Raw genomic sequence first — 23,051 nt, forward strand, 5'->3', positions numbered from 1 at the left:
AGCAGCAGTCTATACAGGGCCCTCCTTTTTACATCTTTGAAGGAGACAAAATTAAAATTTCGGAGGCGGCTCAGGTTGTGGGGCACAGGCTCCCGCGGGAAGTATGGGACCTTGGGGCCAATGTGAAATTCCGTCCGGGCAGGGGTGAGCATGGACGGGATTCCCACCACACACCTGAGCGTCCTCCAACTGGTGCACTACGTCGGGTCCGAGCACTGCCGTTTTAAGGCGTCGGATGGCGGTGGCTACGTACCGGACGTCTACCGTTTAGATTGGCCAGGTTAACAACCGTATTCAAGGATCTCAATCAATGAGATCCACCTGATTCCAATCACGACAGGGAGCTACATTCTTGATTACCAAGGGGATGAAAGAATACCGGGGGTATGCAGGAATGTAGCGTTGATCAGCCATGAGTTTGCCAAATGGCGGAGCTGATTTGAAGGTCTGAGCGGCTGACTTCTGTCCTTATTTGGATGCTTGTGTGACACTGCATTCCTGAAGAAGGGCTTATGCCCGAAATGTCGATTCTCCTGCTCCTTTGATGCTGCCTGACCTGCTGCGTTTTTCCAGCAACACATTTTTAAGCTCTGATCTCCAGCATCTGCAGTCCTCACTTTCTCCTGTTTGTGTGACAGGTTATCAGCAGTTTCCAGAAAGTAGACAAATCAGCTGAGGCACAAGCTAATTGAATGGCAAGGCAAACTGAAGGAGCAGAGTTGTCTTTTCCTGCTGCAAATTCAAATGTTCCTATGTTTGTATGTTCCTGTGAGTGATCAGGAGAGAAGGATAAGCTGACTGTCTGGCAACAAGCACCAATGTGCTGGGCTGCTCTATTTTTTTCACATTACAATTAAGCTACTATTAAACAGCCTTTTCTTGAGATTTATCCACACCTTGGAATTGAAAAATCTCGCGTTCACTTGTGCTGATCTTTACAGCAACCTGCTGCTTATCAATCTTACTGCATTTTTTCAACTCTGGAATTTTGTGAATTCCCCATACACTATTGGTAGGGACCTTCAGTTCCCTAGGGCCTAAGGTCTGGAATGCTCTCAGACTTTATGTTATTCACCCTTCTGAATTGATTGCACTTTTCTTATTTACTCTGGGGACATGGGCATTGTTGGCTGGGTCAGCATTTACTGCCTGTCCCTAGTTGCCCTTGAGAAAGTGGTGGTGAGCTACCTTCTTGAACCACTGCAGTCCACCTGCTGTGGGTACACCTTCAATGCCCTTAAGGAGGGAATTTCAGGATTTTTGACCCAGTGACAGTGAAGGAATGGCAATATATTTTCAAGCCAGGATGGTGAGTAGTTTGGAGAGAAACCTGAAGGTGGTGGTGATGATGTTCCCATGTATCTGCTGCCCTTGTCCTTCTAAATGGAAGTTGCCATGGGTTTGGAAAGTGGTGTCTGAGGATCTTTGGTGAATTTATACAGTGCACCTTGTACACAGTACACACTAATGCTACTGAGCGTTGGTGGTGGAGGGAGTGAATGTTGGTGGATTTGATGCCAATTAAGTGGGCTGCTTTGTCCTGGAGGCTTGTCAAGCTTCTTGAGTGTTGTTGGAGCAGCACTTATCCAGGCAAGAGGCAAGAATTCCATCAGACACCTAATGTGCGTATTTTAGATGGTGTCATCAAGTCGGGAGTTGAGAAGTCATATTGAGGTTATACAGGATGTTGGTGAGGCCTCTTCTGGAATACTGTGTCCTGTTCGGGTCACCCAGTTATAGGAAGGATGTTATCAAGCTGGAGAGGGTTCAGAAGAGATTTACCAGGATGTTGGTGGGTGTGGAAGATTTGAGTTATAAAGAAAGGTTGGATAGGCTGAGACCTTTTTCACTAGAGTTTGAGAGGCAATATGATAGAAGTTTATAATTTTTTTTATTTTCATAGGCATATGGACAAGAATGGAATAGTGTAGATTAAATGGGCTTCAGATTGGTTCCACAGGTCGGTGTAACACCGAGGGCTGAAGGGCCTGTACTGCGCTGTAATGTTCTATGTTCTATAAAATAATGAGGGGTATAGATAGAGATAATGGTAATTGGCTTTTTCTTAGGATGGGTGACTTCAAGACAAGGGGTCACATTTTTAAGGTGAGAGGAGACAGATTTAAAAAAGACATGAGGCAAATTTTTTATAACTGTGGTTCATGTGTGGAATGAACTCCTGAGAAAGTGGTGGATGTGGGTACAATTACAACATTTAAATGACATTTGGATAAGCACACAATGGGGAAAGGCTCGGAGGGATATGGGTCAGGCGCAGGCAGGAGGAACTGGTTTAGTTTGGGATTATGTTCGGCATGATCTGGTTGGACTGAATGGTCTGTTTCCCATGCTGTATGACTCTGTGACTATGATTCTACAATACTTTCGATCTGACTTGTCCAAGCCAACCAAGTTTCCCAAACTAAGTAAATCCCATTTCCCTGTGTTTGGCCCATTTCTCTATAAACCTATTCATGTACTTGTTCACGTTTTTTTTTTAAATGTTGTAAGTGCACCTGACTGTATCACTTCCTCTGGCAGTTCATTCCATACACAAGTCACTGAAAACATTGCCCCTCAGGTCTCTTATAAATATTTCTGCTCTCACTCTTAAAATATGCTCCCTGGTTTTGAAATCAACCATCTCAGGGAAAATAACTTCGCTATTCACATTGTCTGTGCCCCTCATAATTTAATAAACCTCTATAAGGCCACCCCTCAATCTTTGAGAGAATCAGGAGATAAGTTATTTGTTCTGACTTGCTCTTGCAGCCACTGATTCTATATGGTGAGTTCATTGGAATTTCTGGTCAATGGTCACCCCTAGGATGTTAATAGAGGGGGTTTCAGATAGACAAAAAGGGGATGGAGGGAGGTCGAGAAGGAGTAGAAACATCAGATAGACATGTTGGAACTGATGCCCAGTTCCTGCTCATTAAGATCTTGGTGAGATTTTGTTATCTCTCTCACACACCTTTTTGAGTTGTTCCTTAAACTGCTCCATCTTTGAGAAGAATTTGGGTCATCTGTCCTGTGTATTCACTTTTGACTTGATGCCAGTGTTTATTTGGTATTACTCCTTTGGAGCACCTTGTGTGAGTTACTGTGTAAAAAGGTCTATAAAAACAGAGTTGTTATTGTTGCTGTGAGCTCTAATCTTCATATCAACTTCTACAGAAAACCTGAATGAAAAAAGACTTGAATTTATATCGTGCCATTCATGTCTCATGATTTAAGTACTTTTCAAGTGCAGTCACTGTGATAACCTAGAGAGACCTGGGCTGACACTTCAGTGCAGCATTGAGTGGGTATTATACTGTCAGAAAGGTGGATAAGTTGTTTTTTGGGGGTGGGGGATAGTTTTCTCAAAGTTAGCTCTATCTCTCTCGCACAACTTCAACAGAAGTGTAGCACAAATCCCTGTGAAATTTCATTTCCATGAACCTGTTTAATGGAAGTTATTAATCCTGTAATACTTATTTAACAGGGGAATATTACAGTTGTCCTGGCCAGCATGACTCCAAAGAACGCATTGTAATTCATCAGTCAACTCAGTTGTGTTTGTGGATCAGCTTCTATATTTGTCTTGTAACCAATCACTGCTTTACAATGTAATGAATTGCACATGACTGATTTTGAGATACGATAAGCTGAATGCAGCAAAAGCTCATAAACGTAGCATTGGAACAAGATAGATGTAGTCCATTGGACTAGTTACACAACTCCAAAACAGAATAGACGACCATTGCCCAATAGCTTTCTCAGCTACATTTGTTAAACTATCTCTTGAAGTTTCTTTACCATCCAATGGCTGTAATACTATCTGACCTATAATTTGCTTTACTCTCCCTTCTCAACTTTCTCCTTTCTTTGTGGTAATTGACAGAAGAAAAGGGAGATAAGGAGGCAGAATAATTCGAGATGGGCAATACAATGCAACTGCCAGCAAAACTCACACCCCATAAAGGTATGGAAGAAAATTCTCTATTTTGATAATGTTCCTCAATCCCAAACTTGAAAGAACATTCCCTAACACACCTGCTCTATTTATCCAACTTCCCTTTAGCTACCCGGTATTACAGTAGGATCATGATTTAATCCTCATTCCAAGCCTGTAGTAGAGAGTAATGGACTGACGATCCAGTGTTGTTCTGGGGGGAAAATACATAATCAGAAATGGTGACATTCTGGATGAGATGAAATTAAAGAACAAAACTCATGCTGCTATTTGAAAAAGAATTGAGTTCTCCTGACATCCTGGTCAATATTTATCCCTCAGCAAAAAAAAATCAATTGAGCATTCATTTCATTGCTGTTTGTGAGAGCTTACTGTATATACAATTGATTGCTGTTTTTATCTACATTATTGCAGCACTCATACATTATAAAAAGTAGTTAATTGGCTGTGAATGGATCCTGAGACAATCTAAGAACTTAAAAGGTATTATATAAATTGAGTAAGTGTCTTTATTTAAGTCTGAGGTCCTTTTAATAGAAATTGGTCTCCCTGATGGGAAACCTGCCAGCAATACTGTAAGATTAGGAAGTTATCAATGGCTCTGGATCCCTGCAAACTGACCTGAGGCTTGGGTTTTTGCCCATCCAAAGGAACTACCTGCCCAGTGACAACAAACCCAGAACAGGAGACAAAAGGCAACCATTTTAATAAAACACTTTCATTCAGTTTATTTGCTTATGGAATGAGGACATGGTTGGCAAAGCCTGTGTCTATTGCACATTGATAATCTTCCATGGGAAGGTGACGGTGAGTAGTTTGAAGGGGAAAGTATAGAGGCCAACAAACAAAATTAGAATAGTGTTTCGGAAATAGTAGTTAGACTCGATGTTATTGGCTTCATCTCAGAGTACAAACTACGTAGATTTCATGATTTGGAGGTGCCGGTGTTGGATTGTGGTGGAGCAAGATAACAATCTCACAAAATCAGGTTCTAGTCCAACAGGTTTATTTGGAAGCACTAGCTTTTGGAGCGCTGCTCCTTCATCAGGTGGGTTGCCATAATGAAATGAATGCTGAACTGATTTTTTGGCTGAGGGATAAATATTGACCAGGATGTCAGGAGATCTCGATTCTTTTTCAAATAGCAGCATGAGTTTTTTTTCTTTAACTTCAGACTGAACATCTCATCCGGAATGTCACCATTTCTGATTATGTAGAAGTCACTTGATGAAGGAGCAGTGCTCTGAAAGCGAGTGCTTCTAAATAAACCTGTTGGAAAATAACCTGGTGTTGGGTGATTTACAAATAAGTAGGTTTCAAAAGTGTAGAAATTGACCATTTATGTCAAATATGATCAAGCTAAGACTGAAGGGCTACTGCAGTGCAGTGGTAATGTCCCTACCTTTTCAGCCATTGGCTCATATCCCACCTATTCTGGAGGTGTATGAAAACATCTCTGAACAGGTTGACTTTTAAATAGTGTAAATAAACTAAGGCTGAGAATATGTAAGTGGAGGGTGTTCATTATATGATTATTTGGTATTATCTCTGGGCCAGCAGATCTGGATTCACTTCACAACTACAAAGCAAGTCAGGAGGGGTGGGGATGGAGGTGCAGTACAGTGACCCTAACTCTGGGCCAGAAATCTGGGTTCAACTCATGCCTACTCCGGCAGTGTGTCATAGTCAATAAGGCCATAAGATATAGAAGCAGAATAAGGCCATTCAGCCCACTGAAACTGCTCTGTCATTTGATCATGGCTGATATGTTTCTCAACCTCATTATCCTGCCTTCTCCCCAAAATCTTTGATCCTCTTACTAATCAAGAACCTATCTGCCTCAGTCTTGCATATACTCAATGACTTGACCTCCACACCTTTCTGTAGCAATGAGTTGCACAGATTCATCAGTCTCTGGCTCCTTCCATAGAAATACTTCAGAGAAATACTAAAATGAATGAAAATGCTCCTTCTAAAGGGCCATCCCTTCACTCTGAGTCCGTGCCCTCAGGTCCTAATCTCTCCTACTAGTGGAAACATCTTGTCCATGTCCACTCTTTTGGTCTCTCAGTATTCTGTACGTTTCAATGAGATCCCCCTTCATCCTCCAAAGCTCCATTGAATACAGACCCAGAGTCCTCAATGCTCCTCATTTGTCAAGCCCTTCATTCCTGGAATCATTCACATAAACTTTCTCTGGATGCCTTCCAAGACTAGCACATCATTGCTTTGAAATAGGGCCCGGAACTACTCAATATTCTAAATGCAGTCTGAGCAGAGCCTTACACAGCCTCTGTAGTACATCTGTGCTCTTGTACTCAAGCCTTCTTGAAATGAATGCTAATGTTGCATTTGCCTTCCCAAATTGCCAAATGACCCTGAAAGTTAACCTTAAGAGAATCCTGAACTAGGATTCCCAAATCTCTTTGTGGTTCAGATTTCCAAATTCTTTTCCCCGCTTAGAAAAAGACGTCGGAGGTGGTGTGCTAAATGATGAGAGTTTTGAGAGCCTGGCCTTTGTTTTGTGTAAATGAATGGTTTTTGAATGAGGTACTACCTCACCCTTCATGTTTCATGACTTGTGGGATAAGTAGCTGCTCCTCAATATTGCTGTTCTGGCTGGATGAGAATGGGTAGGAGGGGGCAGCACTGAGGAAAACCTCACTGAGATTGATCAGTTTTGGTTAGGCAATAAAGATTATAGATCAATGGGCCGATGGAATGAGAGCCATGCTTTCACCAAATTGCTGAAGAGGCTCAAGGGATTGACCTTGTTCATAGGATCATGAATCGTTGGAACATTTGTCCCTAGAGAGCAGAGAAAGCAGGGTCATCGAATAGGTTTAAGTCCACTCATTCTTGACTAAAAGGGGGAGTGATCAGGGATAGCTGGGAATGTGGACTTGAGGCCATATTCAGATCAGCCGTGATCTTATTGAATAACAGAGAAGGCGAGGGGGCTAAATGACCTACACTGCTTATCAGTGGATTGTCATAGGAGAAAGGAGTCCATCTTTACTCTGTTTTGGATTTATTCACTAAGTCCATTACAGGTGCATAGCTCCTAACTCTACTAGCTACTACCAGCATCAATACTGTCTCTAATCAACCTGTTTGCTCACATCTGATCACATCTCTGGATTGAGTGATACTTGAATCTCGACCTTCCAGTCCAGAGGTAGTGATAGTACCAAAAGACTCCTAAATAGAACTTTACATTCACAATTAGTGAGTAATCCTTGATAATACTTCTGACCAGTTTCAAACTTGGGATTTTTGTGCTTGTGACCAAATCTTTGTGGACTTTCAACCCAGAGACTCAGGTAATGTTCTGGGGACCCAGGTTCAAATCCTGCCACGGCAGATGTGGAATTTGAAATCAATAAAAAATCTGGAATTAAGAGTCTAACAATGACCACGAATCCATTGCCAGTTGCCAGAAAAAGCTCATGTGGTTCATTTAATGCCCTTTAGGAAAGGGAACTGCTGTCCTTACCTGGTCTGGCCCACACGTGACTCCAGAGCGACAGCAATGTGGTTTGGGGCAGTACGGTGGCTCAGTGGTTAGCACTGCTTTGTCACAGCACCAGGGAGCCATGTTTGATTCCAACCTCAGGTGACTGTGTCTGTGTGGAGTTTGTACATTCTCCCAGAGTCTGTATGGGTTTCCTCCAGGTGCTCTGGTTTCCTCCAACAGTCCAAAGGTAAGCAGGTTAGGGGGATTGGACAGGCTAAATTGCCCATATATTCAGGGATGTGTGAGCTAGCCATGGGAAATGCAAGGAGTATACGGATAGGGAAGGGAAGTCAGTCTGGGTGGGATGCTCGTTGGAGGGCCAGTGTGGACTCAATAGGCCAAATGGCCTGCTTCCACAGTGTAGGGATGGTGTAGAAAGGATGGACAGAGGGGACAAGGTTTCCTTGATAGTAAGAAATGAAAGTCAATTGACTGCAAAAACGCTACAGGTTAAAATGCTGGAAAATGTGTTTAGAAAGATGGATAATATGGCTATGTAATAGTTAGCACAGACCTGATGGACCGAAGGGCCTCTCTTTGTGCTACAAAAACTCAATGATTCCAAGACCATCAAGATGGCTGCTAAATAAAGCAAACACAAGAGTAAGGAAGAGTATAGAGAACGTTATTAACACACTTTGCTTTTCTTTGAGAAATCACTCATTTGTTGTTTGAAATGTTGTAAATAATCTCTCAAATCTCCACTCAAAATAACTTAAAGAGTCCTGAAATGACACACTCTCAATTTAAGTGTCCCATTAGTTGATCATCATGTGATTTCTGTTAACTTGTTAACACTTGGCAGTTTGTGAGGGATGAGAGGCTGTTGTCGTGGCATAGTGGTAGTGTCCCCTACCCCTGGAGCCAGAAGGCCTGAATCTCAGTCCTACTTTGTCCCAGAGGGGTGTCGTGACATCTCTGAACAGGCTGATTAAAAAAATACAGAAGGGTCACTGGACCCAAAACATTAGCTCGGCTTTCTCTGCCTAGATGCTACCAAGCTTCTCTAGCAATCTTTTTTCTTATTTCCAACATGAGACTTCTTAAAATAAAAATAAAATACGTCCAGGTTGAGGCGTGGAGGAGATCCGAGTTTGAGTGTAATATCTCTGAACACATCAACTGGAAAATCCCTTACAAGTTGCCTACAACCACAGCTTGTGTTAGAGCTTCATTAGTAAGTTGTTCATGTAGTTTTTGCTAATATGTTGCACGTGTGACCCTGTTCCCTCAAATTAACTGCTTTGCTTGTTTCCTGGTGCACCTTTTGTCGCGAAATAAAATCATCTGCACCTATTGTCCTCTGAGACTCCCTGTCACTCTGCATCCTAGTTGCTCATTTGACCTTGCCCGCTGTCCCAGTTCAAAGTAGTGTCAGTGTGACTGAGCTTATGCTGCTGTCGAAGATACAGGAAGCCGGCTCTCAATACAGGGGACGCCACTTTTAAATATTGCCCCTCACTTTCCCAGTTACTTTTAACACTGACTGCTGAGATGTACCGTTTGAAACAAAAACGTGGCAAGTCGCCACAGATGACCATAAAAAAAAACATAATTTCTTGATCCCGGAAGTTTACATTTGTTTGTGAAATTAACAATTAAAAAAAAACATAGAATCACGAGTAACGTTTTTGGGGGAGGGGGTATAGTAAGGCTGAACATTTTCGCTTCTATTAATTTTGATTTGGTTTAGAATTGTGCTAGTTTCATCGCAGTGTTGTACATAAGGCACGTGGATGTTTTGAATGTGCCTTGATTAAAACAAAACGCTTGGGTTTTCTTGTGGGTGGGGGTGGTTTAATTTTTTTTAAAAGAAAAGGCGGAGGTCAGCACCCCTAGGCGTTTCTTGTGCTCGTCTTGCTGGGTCGGGTTCGCCTCTCCGGGTCTGCTGCTTGAAAGAGCAGCGCCCGGCTCTGAACCGAGAGTTCCTTAGACAGACAGACACACACACAGAGAGAGAGGGAGGCAGACGCGATGGACTCTACACGGGTGTTTCATCTGCAGCCGTGTGGTAAGCGGCACCAGTGTCTTTTTTATTTCTTGTGTTAATTCTTTTTAAACACGCCGAGTGATAAAGCAAATACGCTCCACGTGTTTAATTCATTTCAGCGGCGGGGCGGGGAGGGGGGAAATGCAGGGACATGTGTCAACTCATGACAGTCGGAGGAGAATATGTCGTTGAAGCCAAGTCGCATCTCGATCTTTGCAGCACGCTTTTTAAGGCATCAACACTTAGAGCGTTCACAGACTAGGCAAAACGTTTTAAGTATCTGTTTTTGCAAACAGTCTGTGCTTGTGTGTGTAGGATAATTTGTTTATAATAAACATTTTTTTTATTGGCATAGTCGGCGGGTTCTGAAAGCAGAACAGAAATAGCTGGAGGAAATCAGCAGGGTTGGCAACATCTGTGGAGAGAAAGCAGAGTTAACGTTTTGCATTCAGTGACTCCTCAGTTTTGATTCAGTCCAGGGCGAGGCAGTTGTCTGATTTTTTTTTAAAGAAAGGAACACCTGCTTTAGTTCAGAGCTGGCTCATCCAGAGTAACTGTGGAAACCTTTCTTTCTCCTCGACCTGAGTAGGGATGGGATTTTGTCGGGGAATAACTGGCAGCTCAGATGATGGCTGTTTGCTCATCTGTGTTCAGACTCTGGGCTGGGTAGGTGTAAACTAGATGTTTCTTTTTTGCAGGGAAGTCGAGGTCTCGCCAATAGAAAGTCAGTTTGAGCCTGTTATTCACTGCGGCTGTTACAAATAACTGGGGATAGAGATTTCAGCAGAATCTCCTTCATCCGCAGGGTGGTGAGAATGTGAAGATGGGGTGCGGGTGAGAGAATTAACAAAATACTGGAGAGAAGAGGCTAGAAGAACAGACTAGTGGGCTCTTACTTTTTTGAGGAAGGCTTCTGAATTGTGATTTTTTTTAAGGAGTGCGTGTAGAATAAGGGTGTGAGGTGACAGTTTTCTAGAGGACTTTGGATGCTCTGTAGTAGCATTTGGATGATTTTATCTTTTCCCTCCTCCCATACAGTGAATTATGGCTAGAAATGTATGATGAGAAACTATATTCAGACCCACTAGTTATCAGGATTAGTATGGTGCTGGAAAAGCACAGCATCAGAGGAGCAGGAAAATCGACGTTTCTGGCAGGAACCCTTCATCAGGAATTTTTTTCCTGCTCTTCGGATACTGCCTGGCCTGCTGTGTTTTTCCGGCACCTCTCTCATCTTGACTATAATCTCTAGCATCTGCAGTCCTCACTTTCACTTTCGCCCACTAGTTATCAACTGAGGAATTACTAAGAGAAGTAAAGGAGGCAAGGAAGGTGGTGGTACACACCTAATGGGCGAAAAGGCCTCTTTATTGTTGTTTGATTGTGTTGCCATAGTCTTACCAGGCAGTAGGGGCTGGCCTCTTATTAGAGAGAGAAGTGCCTGGTGGTGATTTAATCCGAGGGCCACCAGACCACAGGTGAGGGAAGAGGTTGAGAAGGAGCATTCTTCACAGTAACATCAAACCAGTGATGGGAATTGAATGCATGCTGTTGGCATCACACTGCTCTGTAAACCAACAATCCAGTAAACCAAGCTAAACCAATTTCTCTCTTTATTTTATGATTCTATGAAAAAAAAATACCGTGTTAAAGTTAAAAGATGCCTCCTGCTAAGATACCCTGTACAAAGAGGGAGTTGAATCTTTTTGAATCATCGGTTTAACTTGTTCGTTGTAATGAAACACACCTGCTCTGGGTAGGCACCTGCAGCTTATGCAGCATTGCTCCTTTGTAAAGTAGTGCTGAGCAAACCGGACACTGAGGGGTGGGTAGGTGAAGGGGTTAGTGTTAGGTGGATTGGAACTCGAAGGTTCAAAGGCTAGTCTGAAGGTAGCCACAGAGTTGAGGCAGTTTGGAATTGGGGAATGAAGGAAGGTACAGTGACTGAAACATGGAACAGCATGTTAGAGCAGATTGCTCAGCTAACCTCGCCCAATCCACGGAGAAACTTAGAAAGCACCAGCAGGTTCGAAGTGCACTTACTGTCGATTGCAGGAGCAAATTGATAAAGGTTTATAGGTTATGGATAGTGTTATGGAGGCAAAATATTTTCGGAAACATTGCCTTCTGCTCAGTTACAAAGTATTTTGAACTATGAATGTTACTGATGCTTGCTGTACAAGTTCCTTTTGATGTTTCAATTTGCGATCCAAGAGTTTGTTTCTCGATGTTCACTGAGTAAGGTGATGATCTCTGGAGTGAAAGCAAACATTCTGACAGTAGCATGCTGCCTCTCCATCTCAATAAGGGAATACAGTCCATTAGGGTTACTGCTTCTCTTACAGACTAACAATTTTATTTTCCCATTGTGCCCTATCGAAAGAGAGGGGGAGGAACCAGACTAGACAAGGCTCGATCATGACATCTCATTGAGACTATCAGCAGGCTGTGTGCGCCATTGTTGTATTCACAACTAAAGAGATATCCTGTAGCTGAGGGTTTCTGGTAAATGCGGAATTGCTCTCCAGTGTGAGCCAGTGTCTTCAGAAGAAGGATTTTCATTTACATAGCACTATTCACCCTGCTGCCAGAGTCCCAAAGTGCTTTGTTGATCGTGAAACATTGAAACAATGACTGTCCTCCAGCGTCAAAAATTCTGGCTCAAGAATGCTACACAAGTAGGCAGCAATGAGAAAACAGACTTTTTTGAAAAGATCAGATTATTGTTTGTGCCATCTTGGATGCTGGAAAGAAACCTTCATGTACTACTTTGAAACAATGCAGTGGGATCCTTCACTTTGCCTGACTGCAGACTTGAAATTGGCTTAATACCTTGCTTGAAAGCCAGGACGTTTTAAGAGTGCAGCACCTTTTTCAGTATTGCATTGGAAGCATCAGCCCTACCTTTGTTCCTGTGGTATTTTGGTCCAACTTTGCCCTTTTTAGAATAGAGGAGATTTATCAGGCACTGAAAATAATCAGTGCTGATTTTTCAGGCACCAAGAGTTTCCAGAACAGATTGCTTAATTTTAGATTCGATTCCCTACAGTATGGAAACTGGCCCTTTGGCCTAACAAGTCCACACTGACCCTCCGAAGAGTAACCCACCCAGACCCATTCCCCTATCCTATATTTACCCCTGACCAATGCATCTAACAGTATGGGAAATTTAGCATGGCCAATTCACCTGACCTGCACATCTTTGGATTGTGGGAGGAAACCGGAGCACCTGGAGGAAACCCACACGGACACAGGGAGAATGTGCAAACTCCACACAGATAGTCACCCGAGGCTGGAATCGAACCTGGCTCCCTGGCACTGTGAGGCAGCAGTGCTAATCACTGAGCTACAGTGTGGCCCTAGTTCAAAGTATGCAGTTAATCCATGGTTCATCCAAAATAAGTTAAATTGTGGTGGGGGACGGGGAGAGACATGACTGGATGGTCTCTACATTTTCTTTGATTGTTATTACATTGTAAAGTATGGACTGCAGTTTTGCTTTGCTTTACTAGGTGGTAGGTGCAGTGTGTGAACAAAATAAATGGCATAGACTCAAGTGTGCAGATTGTGATCTGTGGAAGGTTTGGTAGAACTGTACAATACCCGAATAAAAATTATTTTTACTAGAATTGTACAATATTTGGCCCACTGTACCTGTGTTTGCTCTTCAAAATCTTGTGGATTTATTTGGTCAGTTCACTGCTGCATTTGTAAGCCACTTATCAGTATCTTTTCAAAATTCTATCCTGTTTTGTCCCTTTTATCATCACGTTCAAATTTCTTGTCCACTGTTTACTGACCCTGTCAGTATTTACCATGTCAATGCCCCACGTAACTTTGAATGTGTAGGTAAGGTGTTCGTGTTTTTAAAAAATTCCTTTCTGCCTGATTCTGAATATGATGAGCTCTATAGAGGCCTTTGTCAGTGGGCTGACCTACATCTGAATGCCTATCTTGCATTGGATTGAAAAGTTGAATGGGGAAGGTTTACAGGACTTTGGGGAAAGAACTCCGATGATACCCATGAGATGGCTTTAATGAAGAGTCAGTATGGACACAATGGGCTGAATTGGCTGGTTCTATGCTGGATGGTCATCATTCTTATGGTAATGCATAAAGAATAACTCCTTTTTTTTCTGTTTCCTCCTCTTGATCTTCTCCGGGGCAGTCAGTTTTATGGCAAAAAGACTGGTATTGAGATGGAGATTTTCTCGTGCTGGTCGTGGCATTCGTAGTGATTTTTGCAGTGGGTTTAGTTGCTTTTTATTTTTAGAAAGGTTTTGGAAACCTCTAATGTGCTTGCTTTAAACATATTTGTTTTATTTTAAATAGCTCCTTGCATTTTTGTGTCCCGTTTTCCTGAGGTTGTAAAACTCATATTAGTGATGTGAAGGAAGTGGAAAGTAGGAAGGAAGAGTTGACTGATGTTTGGACAAAGAGTTGAGTCTAGTCCTTTAGTCTCTCGCCTTGGTGATCTCGCAAGGCATCAAACTGTTATGCAGAAATGTATGTACCTAATTGGGACCATGTCTTCAGTGTGATGTTGAGAGAGTGCATCATTGTAGTAATTATGTTGTATGTTGCAAACATTCAGCATGGGTCCCATTGCTCCCACAAGTGGACATAAAGAGCATGTGTCCTTGTCTCAAAGATGAGTTCTTTCAGGTGTGTTGACATTTACCAGTATTAGTGGAATATTTTTGAATGTCACTGTAATGTTCCAGTTTTTGGGAGCTAGCCATGTGGAAATTGTATTATTTCCCAAAGGTACTACAATGATCAGGTACTCTTGGCTGTGGAATTCTTTTGGATGTGAAAGGGGACAAAAATCTGAAGGAAGAGTCCTGTGTAGCTCGCTCACTCACTCCCACCTTTTCTTGGCGCAAATGTTGCCATACCTACTGAGTTTCTCCAGCACTTTGTATTTTTACTGCACAGATTGAAGTGCATGGTCAGTTGACATCCTAGACTGTACTGGAATGTAGTTTAGCTTGTATTGAGGAAAGGAGGATTGTGAAGAGCCAGTGATCAGGTTTTATCTGACTCCTTTTTTTGTTTTGTTTCTTTACACACTATGAAAGTATAGTGTGTGTGTGTGTGTGTGTAAATATGTGATGCTGTCTTGCAGCAAAAAGGTTTGTACCTTCTCCACACAAACACACACTGACAAAGTTTGGTAATTATTTGCAGTAATTGGGTGATTTTGAGTATTTTGTTTTACCCTGTTTCTGCACCTTTTCTGGTAGTCTTTTTTTTTCAATGATCTTGACTTCCCTCCACTCTGCCCCCATTAGGTACTTTGTACCTAAGATGGTACCATGAGAGATGACATTGTAAACTTTTATCACAGTACTCCTGTACTTGAGTACACAAGACAATAAAACTTAAGTCTGATTCTGCTTGCTCGTGGTGCAATTGGAAGATCAGCTCTGAGATGGAATCTTCTCGCAAACCTGTCCCCATGCTGCACCAAGACATTTGGTGATGGGACACTTGCGTGGTGAATATGTCAGCCCTGTGCTTGTGTGTTTTAATTTTGGCGGGAGCAAATAGTTTTTGCCTCTGCCAACTCTTCAAGAACGAGTTTGGTTGCGGCAGAAGTCCATGAACATTTTGAAGCACAAGATATGTTGATGTTTGTCTTTGTTATTTGTGAACCTTTTCAAAGAGAACAGTTCAGAGTTTTTAAAAAATTTATTCATAGGCTCTGGGTCTCAAGTGTGATTAGCATTTATTGTCCTCCCTTCCACCGCCAACGTAATGGCACTGACCAAGTTCAGGAGTTAGCTGTGTCTCAGCAATAATTTTGGTTGAATACTTTCCTCTCCAGGGAGAAAGTGAGGACTGCAGATGCTGGAGATCAGAGCAGAAAAATGTGTTGCTGGAAAAGCACAGCGGGTCAGGCAGCATCCAAGGATCAGGAGAATCGATGTTTCGGGCATAAGCCTTTCTTCATTCCTGAAGAAAGGGCTTATGCCCGAAACGTCGATTCTCCTGCTCCTTGGATGCTGCTTGACCTGCTGCGCTTTTCCAGCAACACATTTTTCAGCTACTTTCCTGTCCAGTCAAACACTTTTTTTTATTATCAAGTGACGCTAGACCTGAGCAGTCCAGGTTATTATTGAAAGACCAAAGGCATTGACAGTGGAAATGTGTGGCAGTTGCTGAAGGATGACTGATCTGGCAGGGTGCGCTATGCTGAAGTGAATATATTGATGTTTTCAATTTATAATGGAAACAGTCTTTATGCTAAGATACGTTTATCAACTGCAGTATATTAATTGTCACTACACTGACTCTATTGACTAATTTTTATTTCTGTATGGTTATTGCTTTGGCATCTTGTGTGAACTTTGATCGACAGTGGTACTGTGATGAGTTCGTTTGGCTTGAAGTTCCAAGGTTCACATATTGTGCAGGGTGTTGTTACCTTCCAACAGGAACTACTCCTGAATCCTTCAAGCCTTTTTACTATTGGTTATACTAGGTGAGGTGTGACAACTTGGCCCTTGTCTTTTTAACTCCCTTGGTTGGCCGCAAACAAAACTTTGCTTTATATGCATGTTGGTCTACCTCCGTCCAATACAACTATTACTCCCTAGTTCATCAGAATCAAATAATTACAAGGTTTTCTTCAGTGAAAGGGAAAGCAAGTTCGCCCCTGGAAAAATAATCACATAAAACTCACAAGCATAAAAACAACAGTTTTGAAAAGAGGGAAGTGCCAAGTGTAAAACGGAAAGTTTAAGAAAAGTCCTTTGGAATGTCCTTGAGATGCTAGGTTTTAACCTGAGACCATGGTTGTTGAGTTGACGTCTTTTGTATCTTCAGCATTCACAAATTTTGCAGATATCTTTTGAGTTCCAGTGACCAAGGATCATGGGGTAAAAGGCATGAAAGTGGATGTGAGGAATTGGCAATGTATCTTGGGATCAGCCATGATCCTGTTGAATGGTAGAACAGGCTGAAGGGGTCGAATGACCTACTTCTGGTCTTTTTTTTATGGCTCAGATTGGTCTTTATTTATCTCCTGTTAGTTCCACAAAGTGGGTTCAGCTGTGGTCAGCTAATTGCTGTGGCCATTTTGTCAGTATCTCTTTTTTTTCTGTCTTAAAGCTTTTTTTTTTAAGTTCATGAAGGGCACTGGGGTTTAAAATCAGATGATGGAAGTATACTGTCCCTATTTTGCTACTATTGTCCTACTGGGTCTGGACTATCCATTTCCCAGTTTTGGAATTGCTTTGGGTGATGACGGATGGTAAGGTCACTTAATATCATGGTACAATGTTTCTTTATCTCCTAACTGCTAATATCAATACTTGTGGTCATTGCTTTGGGACCCCATCCAGTACTGCCCGGCACTATCCAAGTTGGTTAGTATAGATGCCCTCTTTTTCTTGCCTTTGGAGTCATAAGATTTATAAAATAGCTATCAAGTAAATGGGGAAGCAATAGTCTAATGGTGTTTATCGCTGGACTGATAATCCAGAAACCCGGGTAATATTTTGGTGACCTGTTCAAATCTTGACACGGCAGATGGTGGAGTTTCAGATCAGTTTTTAAAAAAAAATCTGAAAGGAAGAGTCTAATGGTGACCATGGATCATTTGTCAGGCAAACCCAGCTTTTAAGGAAGGACATTGCTGTGGGATGATGGATGAGGAATAAATGCTGGTATTGTCAGCAATGCCCTCATCCCATGAATGAATTTTAAAAAAACCTGAGAGAGAGCATTGTCCCTTTATTAACCCATCTTTTTTTTTTTGCTTCCCCATTTAGCATCTGAAATAATGTTTTTTTTTAATCCCTTAAGGTATATTTCAATCTTTTGAAGACATTTCTGTTGCTAGCCATCCATCCTAACATATCTAGTTACCAGTTTAGACCTCCTGTAATATATTTTACAATTGATATTTTGACTAGACCTTTCCTTTTTTGGACTTTCAATGTACTCTAAATTAAAGTGAGTTTTCAGAACTTTCAAAAATAGGGATAATCTTTTGAGCATATAGTATTCACTATTCCTCCAGCTTCCCCGATGTCCTCGTGTCTTGGTCAGAGCTGAGCATATTATCAAAGTTTTAAGGTCTAGAATTGCTCTCTGTCTCTCTTTTCCAAACCTGCTACCCCTCAATGTTCACTGTTCCCCTGTTTTTATCTATTTATCGTCCCTTTTTATAAAGCTGTTTTAAAACCGATCTCTCTGACCAAACATTTGGTCACCTGTTCCATTATATCCTCCTTTTTAATTGTCCCAGTGAGGTGTCTTGTGAGATTTATTTAAAGTTGAAGGCATTGTATAAGTGCAAGTTGTGTGTTTTCATCAATGTAACTTAATCAAGGCATTGTGCTTTGACTCCTACTCTGCATTGGCTAGACGTACTATGCATCAATTCCCTTTGACTATGTTTCCATACCCTCTGTGTTACATTCCTTTTTATGTATCATCTGCATACTTTGTTGACACTCAATTCCTTAACACAACTTTTGAATCTTTAGTTTTCAAATTTCTCCTCGTAATTGTACGAACTCTGTCTTTATCCTGTCACCTTCCCCATTTGCCCAGCCGTGCAACTAAGTATTCCTCTTCTGTTTGTTCACTGCTTTAATCTAACTAAATGAGGGTGAGGAATTGAAAAGAGTCAGATGCCCTCCCTAAAGCGCATATTTTCTTGACTGGAGACTCTGCATATTGTACACGCAAATCTCATTGACACCATTAACAATAGCACTTACCATTGTTTGGGCACTGATTTTATAATTAAATGGCAAGCATCTTTTTTTTTGGGGGGTGGGGGGAAGAAAGATATGGTAAATAAAAGTTTATTTCTAAAGCTATTTGGCTGAATTCCAGTGTGGGGATCCCTTGTGAGTCCTGAGAGAGTCTGTTCCTGATATTGAATTCAAGCTTAGCCTCATTTTTGCCCGTGAATGCTTCCATGGAACATTTATGCAGCCGCGTGTGAAGTTCTTTATTTATTTTGGCACTCCCTTGCTGCCATACGTGGGTGCTGACCCCTGTGTCATCCTTCTGCCACTGTTGGGGAAAGGCTTGCTAATTGTTTGGCAATCACTTCAGTCAACTGAGACAGTCAAAGCCAAAACCAGGAGCAAGCCTTGCTGCAATATGAGGACACAATAACGTTATTCATCTCCCTAGAGGGGAAGTGTCTTGCTGATTTTATAGTCTGTTTTGGAAAGATTTCTGATGGTGCAGTTTAAGAGTTTAAATTTGCATGCCTGGTGGGGTTTTGAATAAATTTTTTGGGGAAACAATTGCACTTAGCATTTCAATTGTATTTTTTTTGTTATAAACACACACAGGAATTGGATGTCCATTTTTCATGCTTTGAAACTTTTTGTTTTGTTATTCAATTTTCTGCCTTGCGTGTCATTGTGATAAGCCTTTCTCCTTTTAGAATTATTTTGTCTCTGCCTCATAGCCATTCTTTCTGTTGTTTACTTTAGATCCGCACTGTCTCTTTTTCTGTCACCACCCCCAAGCCCAAATCAATTTTTCTATATTGGCCTAGGGCTAAAAATACCAACAAGATAAAAGGCTGTAAAATCTGCCCCTTAAATCCCAACAAAAGCAGACATTTCTTCTTGCTCACCATGAGTTCAGAAATACATTGAAATATTTCCAGGTTCTTGAAATAAATCAAATGTGAAGACAGCCTTTCTTTTCCCTTCTTGATCAGGAATTATGTCTCTACGTTAGGACGGAAGCATGTAATGTAATAAAATTTGAGTAATTGTTTTTCTGTTTGGAGATGTTATAACACACGCCTGAGGCAGGATGGACTTCGAAACCAGACCTCCTGGTTCAGAGATAGGCGCTGGAAAAGCGCAGCAGGTCAGGCAGCATCCAAGGAGCAGGAGAATTGACGTTTCGGGCATGAGCCCTTCTTCAGAGATAGGGACAATATCACTGCATGACAAGGTGTCTTTATAATAGCTGAGCACACTTGAGTCCAGGAGAGACTGTGTGGCTGAACCGTTAATTTACCCACTTCTTTCTAGACGCCAAAACTTGATTTATCCTGCCAGTTGCTTGTAAGCTGATGGTGTCAGAGGCTACCTGCAACCACTTGTACAACAAAAGTGGTGCCGACAAGTACGAATGCAAGGTATTGGATCCGCATTATTGAAAGTTGTATCTGCATATCTTCCTTCCTGGTCTCGTTTTGATGGAGCTGGCTTCCAATGGCAAATCCCGAACTGAAGAGTTAGATTGAAAGCAAATTAAACAGTAGAATATTGCCAGTGAGAAAGTACTTCTCCTGCAGGTTTTAGAAAAAAACCATGACAGCCAAAGGAACATGAAATGCAAAGAAGCTGTAGATCAGCATGATCTGACTTGGACGAGAGGGGAGCTCAAAATCCATTTGATGCTGTAATGTATTATAAAGGCTGAGCCATAGTGTATGGAAGTTCTAATTAACAGTGGGGCAAACATGATCCACTTCTATCCAACCACACAAGTTTACAGCAACCCATCATTCTGGTCTAATTAATCTCTAAATAATGTCAGAGTGTTTCCTCTTGACCTGTCCAGGGATAAGTGAGAGTTTGTGACCAAATGAGTCCTGATAAAAATTGTGGCCAAATTCTGAATTATTTTTTCTAGCGGTTGTGATTAATTTAAGTGGTGGGAGATGGTGGCACATTGGTAATGTCATTTGTAATTCTGAATCCCAGGTCAATGTTTTGGGGTCCTGAGTTCAAATTCCACCATGGCGGATGGGGGCATTTTTGAATTTTAAAAACCAAATCTGGAATAACCCAATGGTTAAAAACCCCATCTAGTTCTCTAATGTCCTTAGGGAAGGAAACTGCCATTCTTATCTGGTCTGAGACAGAAAAACACCCTGCAGGTGCTGGAATCCAATGTCAACAGGCAAGAGGCTGGAAGAACACAGCATCAGGAGGTGGAGAAGTCCTGAAGAAGGGTTATACCTGAAACGGCGACTTCTATACCATCTGATGCTGCCTGACTTGCTGTGTCCTTCCATTTTTATCTGGTTTGGCCTACCCACTACTCCAGATCCACAGCAATTGCCCTCTGGACAATTAGGAATGTACAATAAATGGTGGCCTAACCAGTGACACCCACATCCTATGAACAAATATTTTGGAGACTAAAGCGGTCCTGTGCCTCCATAAAGATCCCTCTCATTTAGTCTACAAGAGGCTTGGCCTTGTCCTCAGAACTTGGTTCTCATGCACCAGTGGATCCACCTCCCTAACTGTTAATTGTGAGCATTCTCTAGTGGATTGCAGTTTCATTAGGATGGTACTTTGGAATAGTGATCATAATTCTGAACATTTTAAGATAGTTATGGATAACGAAAAGACTGATCCTCAGGTGAAAATGCTAAATTTGAGGAAAGGCAAATTACCACAGTATTAGACAGGGACTGGAGAAACTAGATTCGGGGCAGCTATTTGAGGGTAAATCCACATGTGACATGGAGACTTTTAAAGGCCTGTTGATCAGCGTTCAGGATCAGCATGTTCCTGTAAAGATGAAAGAATAATTTGACAGGATTTGGAAACCAGAAGACTAGAAAATAGCCAATATTCTTCCTTTGCCAGAACGGGATAATCCAGGTTTATATAAGCGAACTTTAAGTGAGTGGAATAGAAATTGTTGGAGACGGGATTTGGTTGCATTTGGGAAAGAATAGACTTCTTATAGATAGTCGGCATGGCTCTGCATGGGGAAGATCTTATTTCACAAACTTGAGTGAGTTTTTCTTTGAGGAATTGATGAAGATAATTGAGAGTAAGGTAGTGGATGCCAGCTGTATGGATTTCACAAAAGCATTTGAAAGGGTCTGTCATGGTAGGCTGGTTCAGCAGTTTGTCACATTGAATCCATGGTGAGTTAGTAAGTTTGACAAAGAAAATTGGTTTGGTCATAGAACTCATTGTAGAACTTCAGTCATCCAGAGTGCCATCCTCTTCTTTCATCTTTACAGGAACATGCTGGTCCTGAACTCTCATCAATTGGCCTGAGGGCCAGTCTGATCCTATTCTATAACTTTTATGACCACTATCCCAAAACATCCCTCCACTTTGATCACCTGGCCAGGTGCATTCCCCGATACGAGGTGTGGTACATCCCCTGCCTGAGTTGGACTGGCCACATGTTATTTCAAAAAACACTCTCCGACGTATCTAACTAATTCTGCCCCATATAAGGGAGTCCCAGTTAATACAGAGAAAGACCAAGGTGTTTCTCTGTGAGTAATGGTTTTCTGCAAGGATCAGTGCTGGGACCTCTGTTTGTAATCACATAAATGGTCTGGAAGAAAACAAGGGTGGTCTGATTAACAAGTTTGCCGACAACATGAAAATTGGTGAAGTTGCGGAGAGTAAGGAAGGTTATAAACGATGCAGCAGGATATTCGTTGGTTGGAAAGTTGGGCAGGGAAGTGGCAGATAGAGTTTAATCTGGAAAAGAGTGAGGTAGTTCATTTTGGGAGGTCAAATGCAAGTGGAATATATACTGTAAATGGCCAGACCCTGAGGAGCATTGATAACCAGAGGGATTAGATTAGATTACTTAGTGTGGAAACAGGCCCTTTGGCCCAACAAGTCCACACCAGCCCTCTGAAGAGCAACCCACTCAGACCCATTCCCCTACATTTACCCCTTCACCTAACATTATGGGCAATTTAGCATGGTCAATTCACCTTTGGATTGTGGGTGGAAACCAGAGCACTCGGAGGAAACCCAGACACTGGGAGAATGTGCAAACTGCACACAGACAGTTGCCTGAGGAGGGAATTGAACCAGGGTCTCTGGCGTTGAGGCAGCAGTGCTAACCACTGTGCCGCCCACTAACCCAACAAGTTAACCCAACATGGATCTTGGAGTGCAAGTCCGTAACTCCCTGAAAGTGGCAACGCCAAGTGGATAAGATGGCAAAGAAGGTGTACAACAGGCTAGCCTTCATTGGTCAGGGCATTGAGTATAAATGTTGGCAAGTCGTGTTGCAGCTGTGGAAAACTTCAGTTAGGATATATTTGGAGTATTGTGTGCAGCTCTGTTCACCACTCCACAGGAAGGATATGGAAGCGTTGGAGAAGATGCAAGAGATTTACCAGAATATTGCCTGGATTGGAGTGTATTTGCTGCAAAGAGAAGTTGAATTGTTATTACTAATATCAGAGGCTGAGGGGCAAACTGATGGAAGACTATAAAATTAATAGAAGCGTGGTAAATTGGGGTCTCTTTTCAAGGGTGGAAAAGTCAAATACTTGGGGGCACAGTTTTAAAGTGAGAGGGAAAGCTTTTTTTTTTAAAAGAAGAGATGTGCAAGGCAGTGTTTTTTAACCCAGGAGTTGGTTGAAGCAGATATGGTAGCAATTTTTAAGAGACGTTTGAGCAGACCCATGAAGAGACAGAGAATAGAGGAATACTAGAACATAGAACAATACAGCACAGAACAGGCCCTTCGGCCCACTATGTTGTGCCGAACATTTGTCCTAGCTTAAGCACCCATCCATGTACCAATCCAATTGCTGCTTAAAGGTCACCAATAATTCTGACTCTGCAACTCCCACAGGCAGCGCATTC

At 42.0% G+C, this 23,051-nt stretch overlaps 1 protein-coding gene across 3 annotated transcripts in view; it reads left to right on the plus strand.

Annotated features, from left to right (window-relative positions):
- slc4a11 (solute carrier family 4 member 11) overlaps positions 1 to 23,051 on the plus strand; it is a 250,006-nt gene that overhangs the window by 65,188 nt on the left and 161,767 nt on the right. The window contains exon 2 of one of the 3 annotated variants that reach the window (XM_043696718.1): positions 3,887 to 3,967. The exons of 1 other annotated variant lie outside the window; for it this stretch is intronic. In XM_043696718.1, the coding sequence (XP_043552653.1) occupies positions 3,922 to 3,967 (46 nt within the window). In that variant the 5' untranslated portion in view covers positions 3,887 to 3,921. Of the gene's footprint in view, positions 1 to 3,886; positions 3,968 to 9,079; positions 9,487 to 23,051 lie in introns of those variants that run through there. One more of the 3 variants, XM_043696795.1, reaches the window with a different exon arrangement.

Source organism: Chiloscyllium plagiosum, chromosome 1 (assembly GCF_004010195.1).
Source record: "Chiloscyllium plagiosum isolate BGI_BamShark_2017 chromosome 1, ASM401019v2, whole genome shotgun sequence".
Classification (NCBI taxonomy): Eukaryota; Metazoa; Chordata; class Chondrichthyes; order Orectolobiformes; family Hemiscylliidae; genus Chiloscyllium; species Chiloscyllium plagiosum.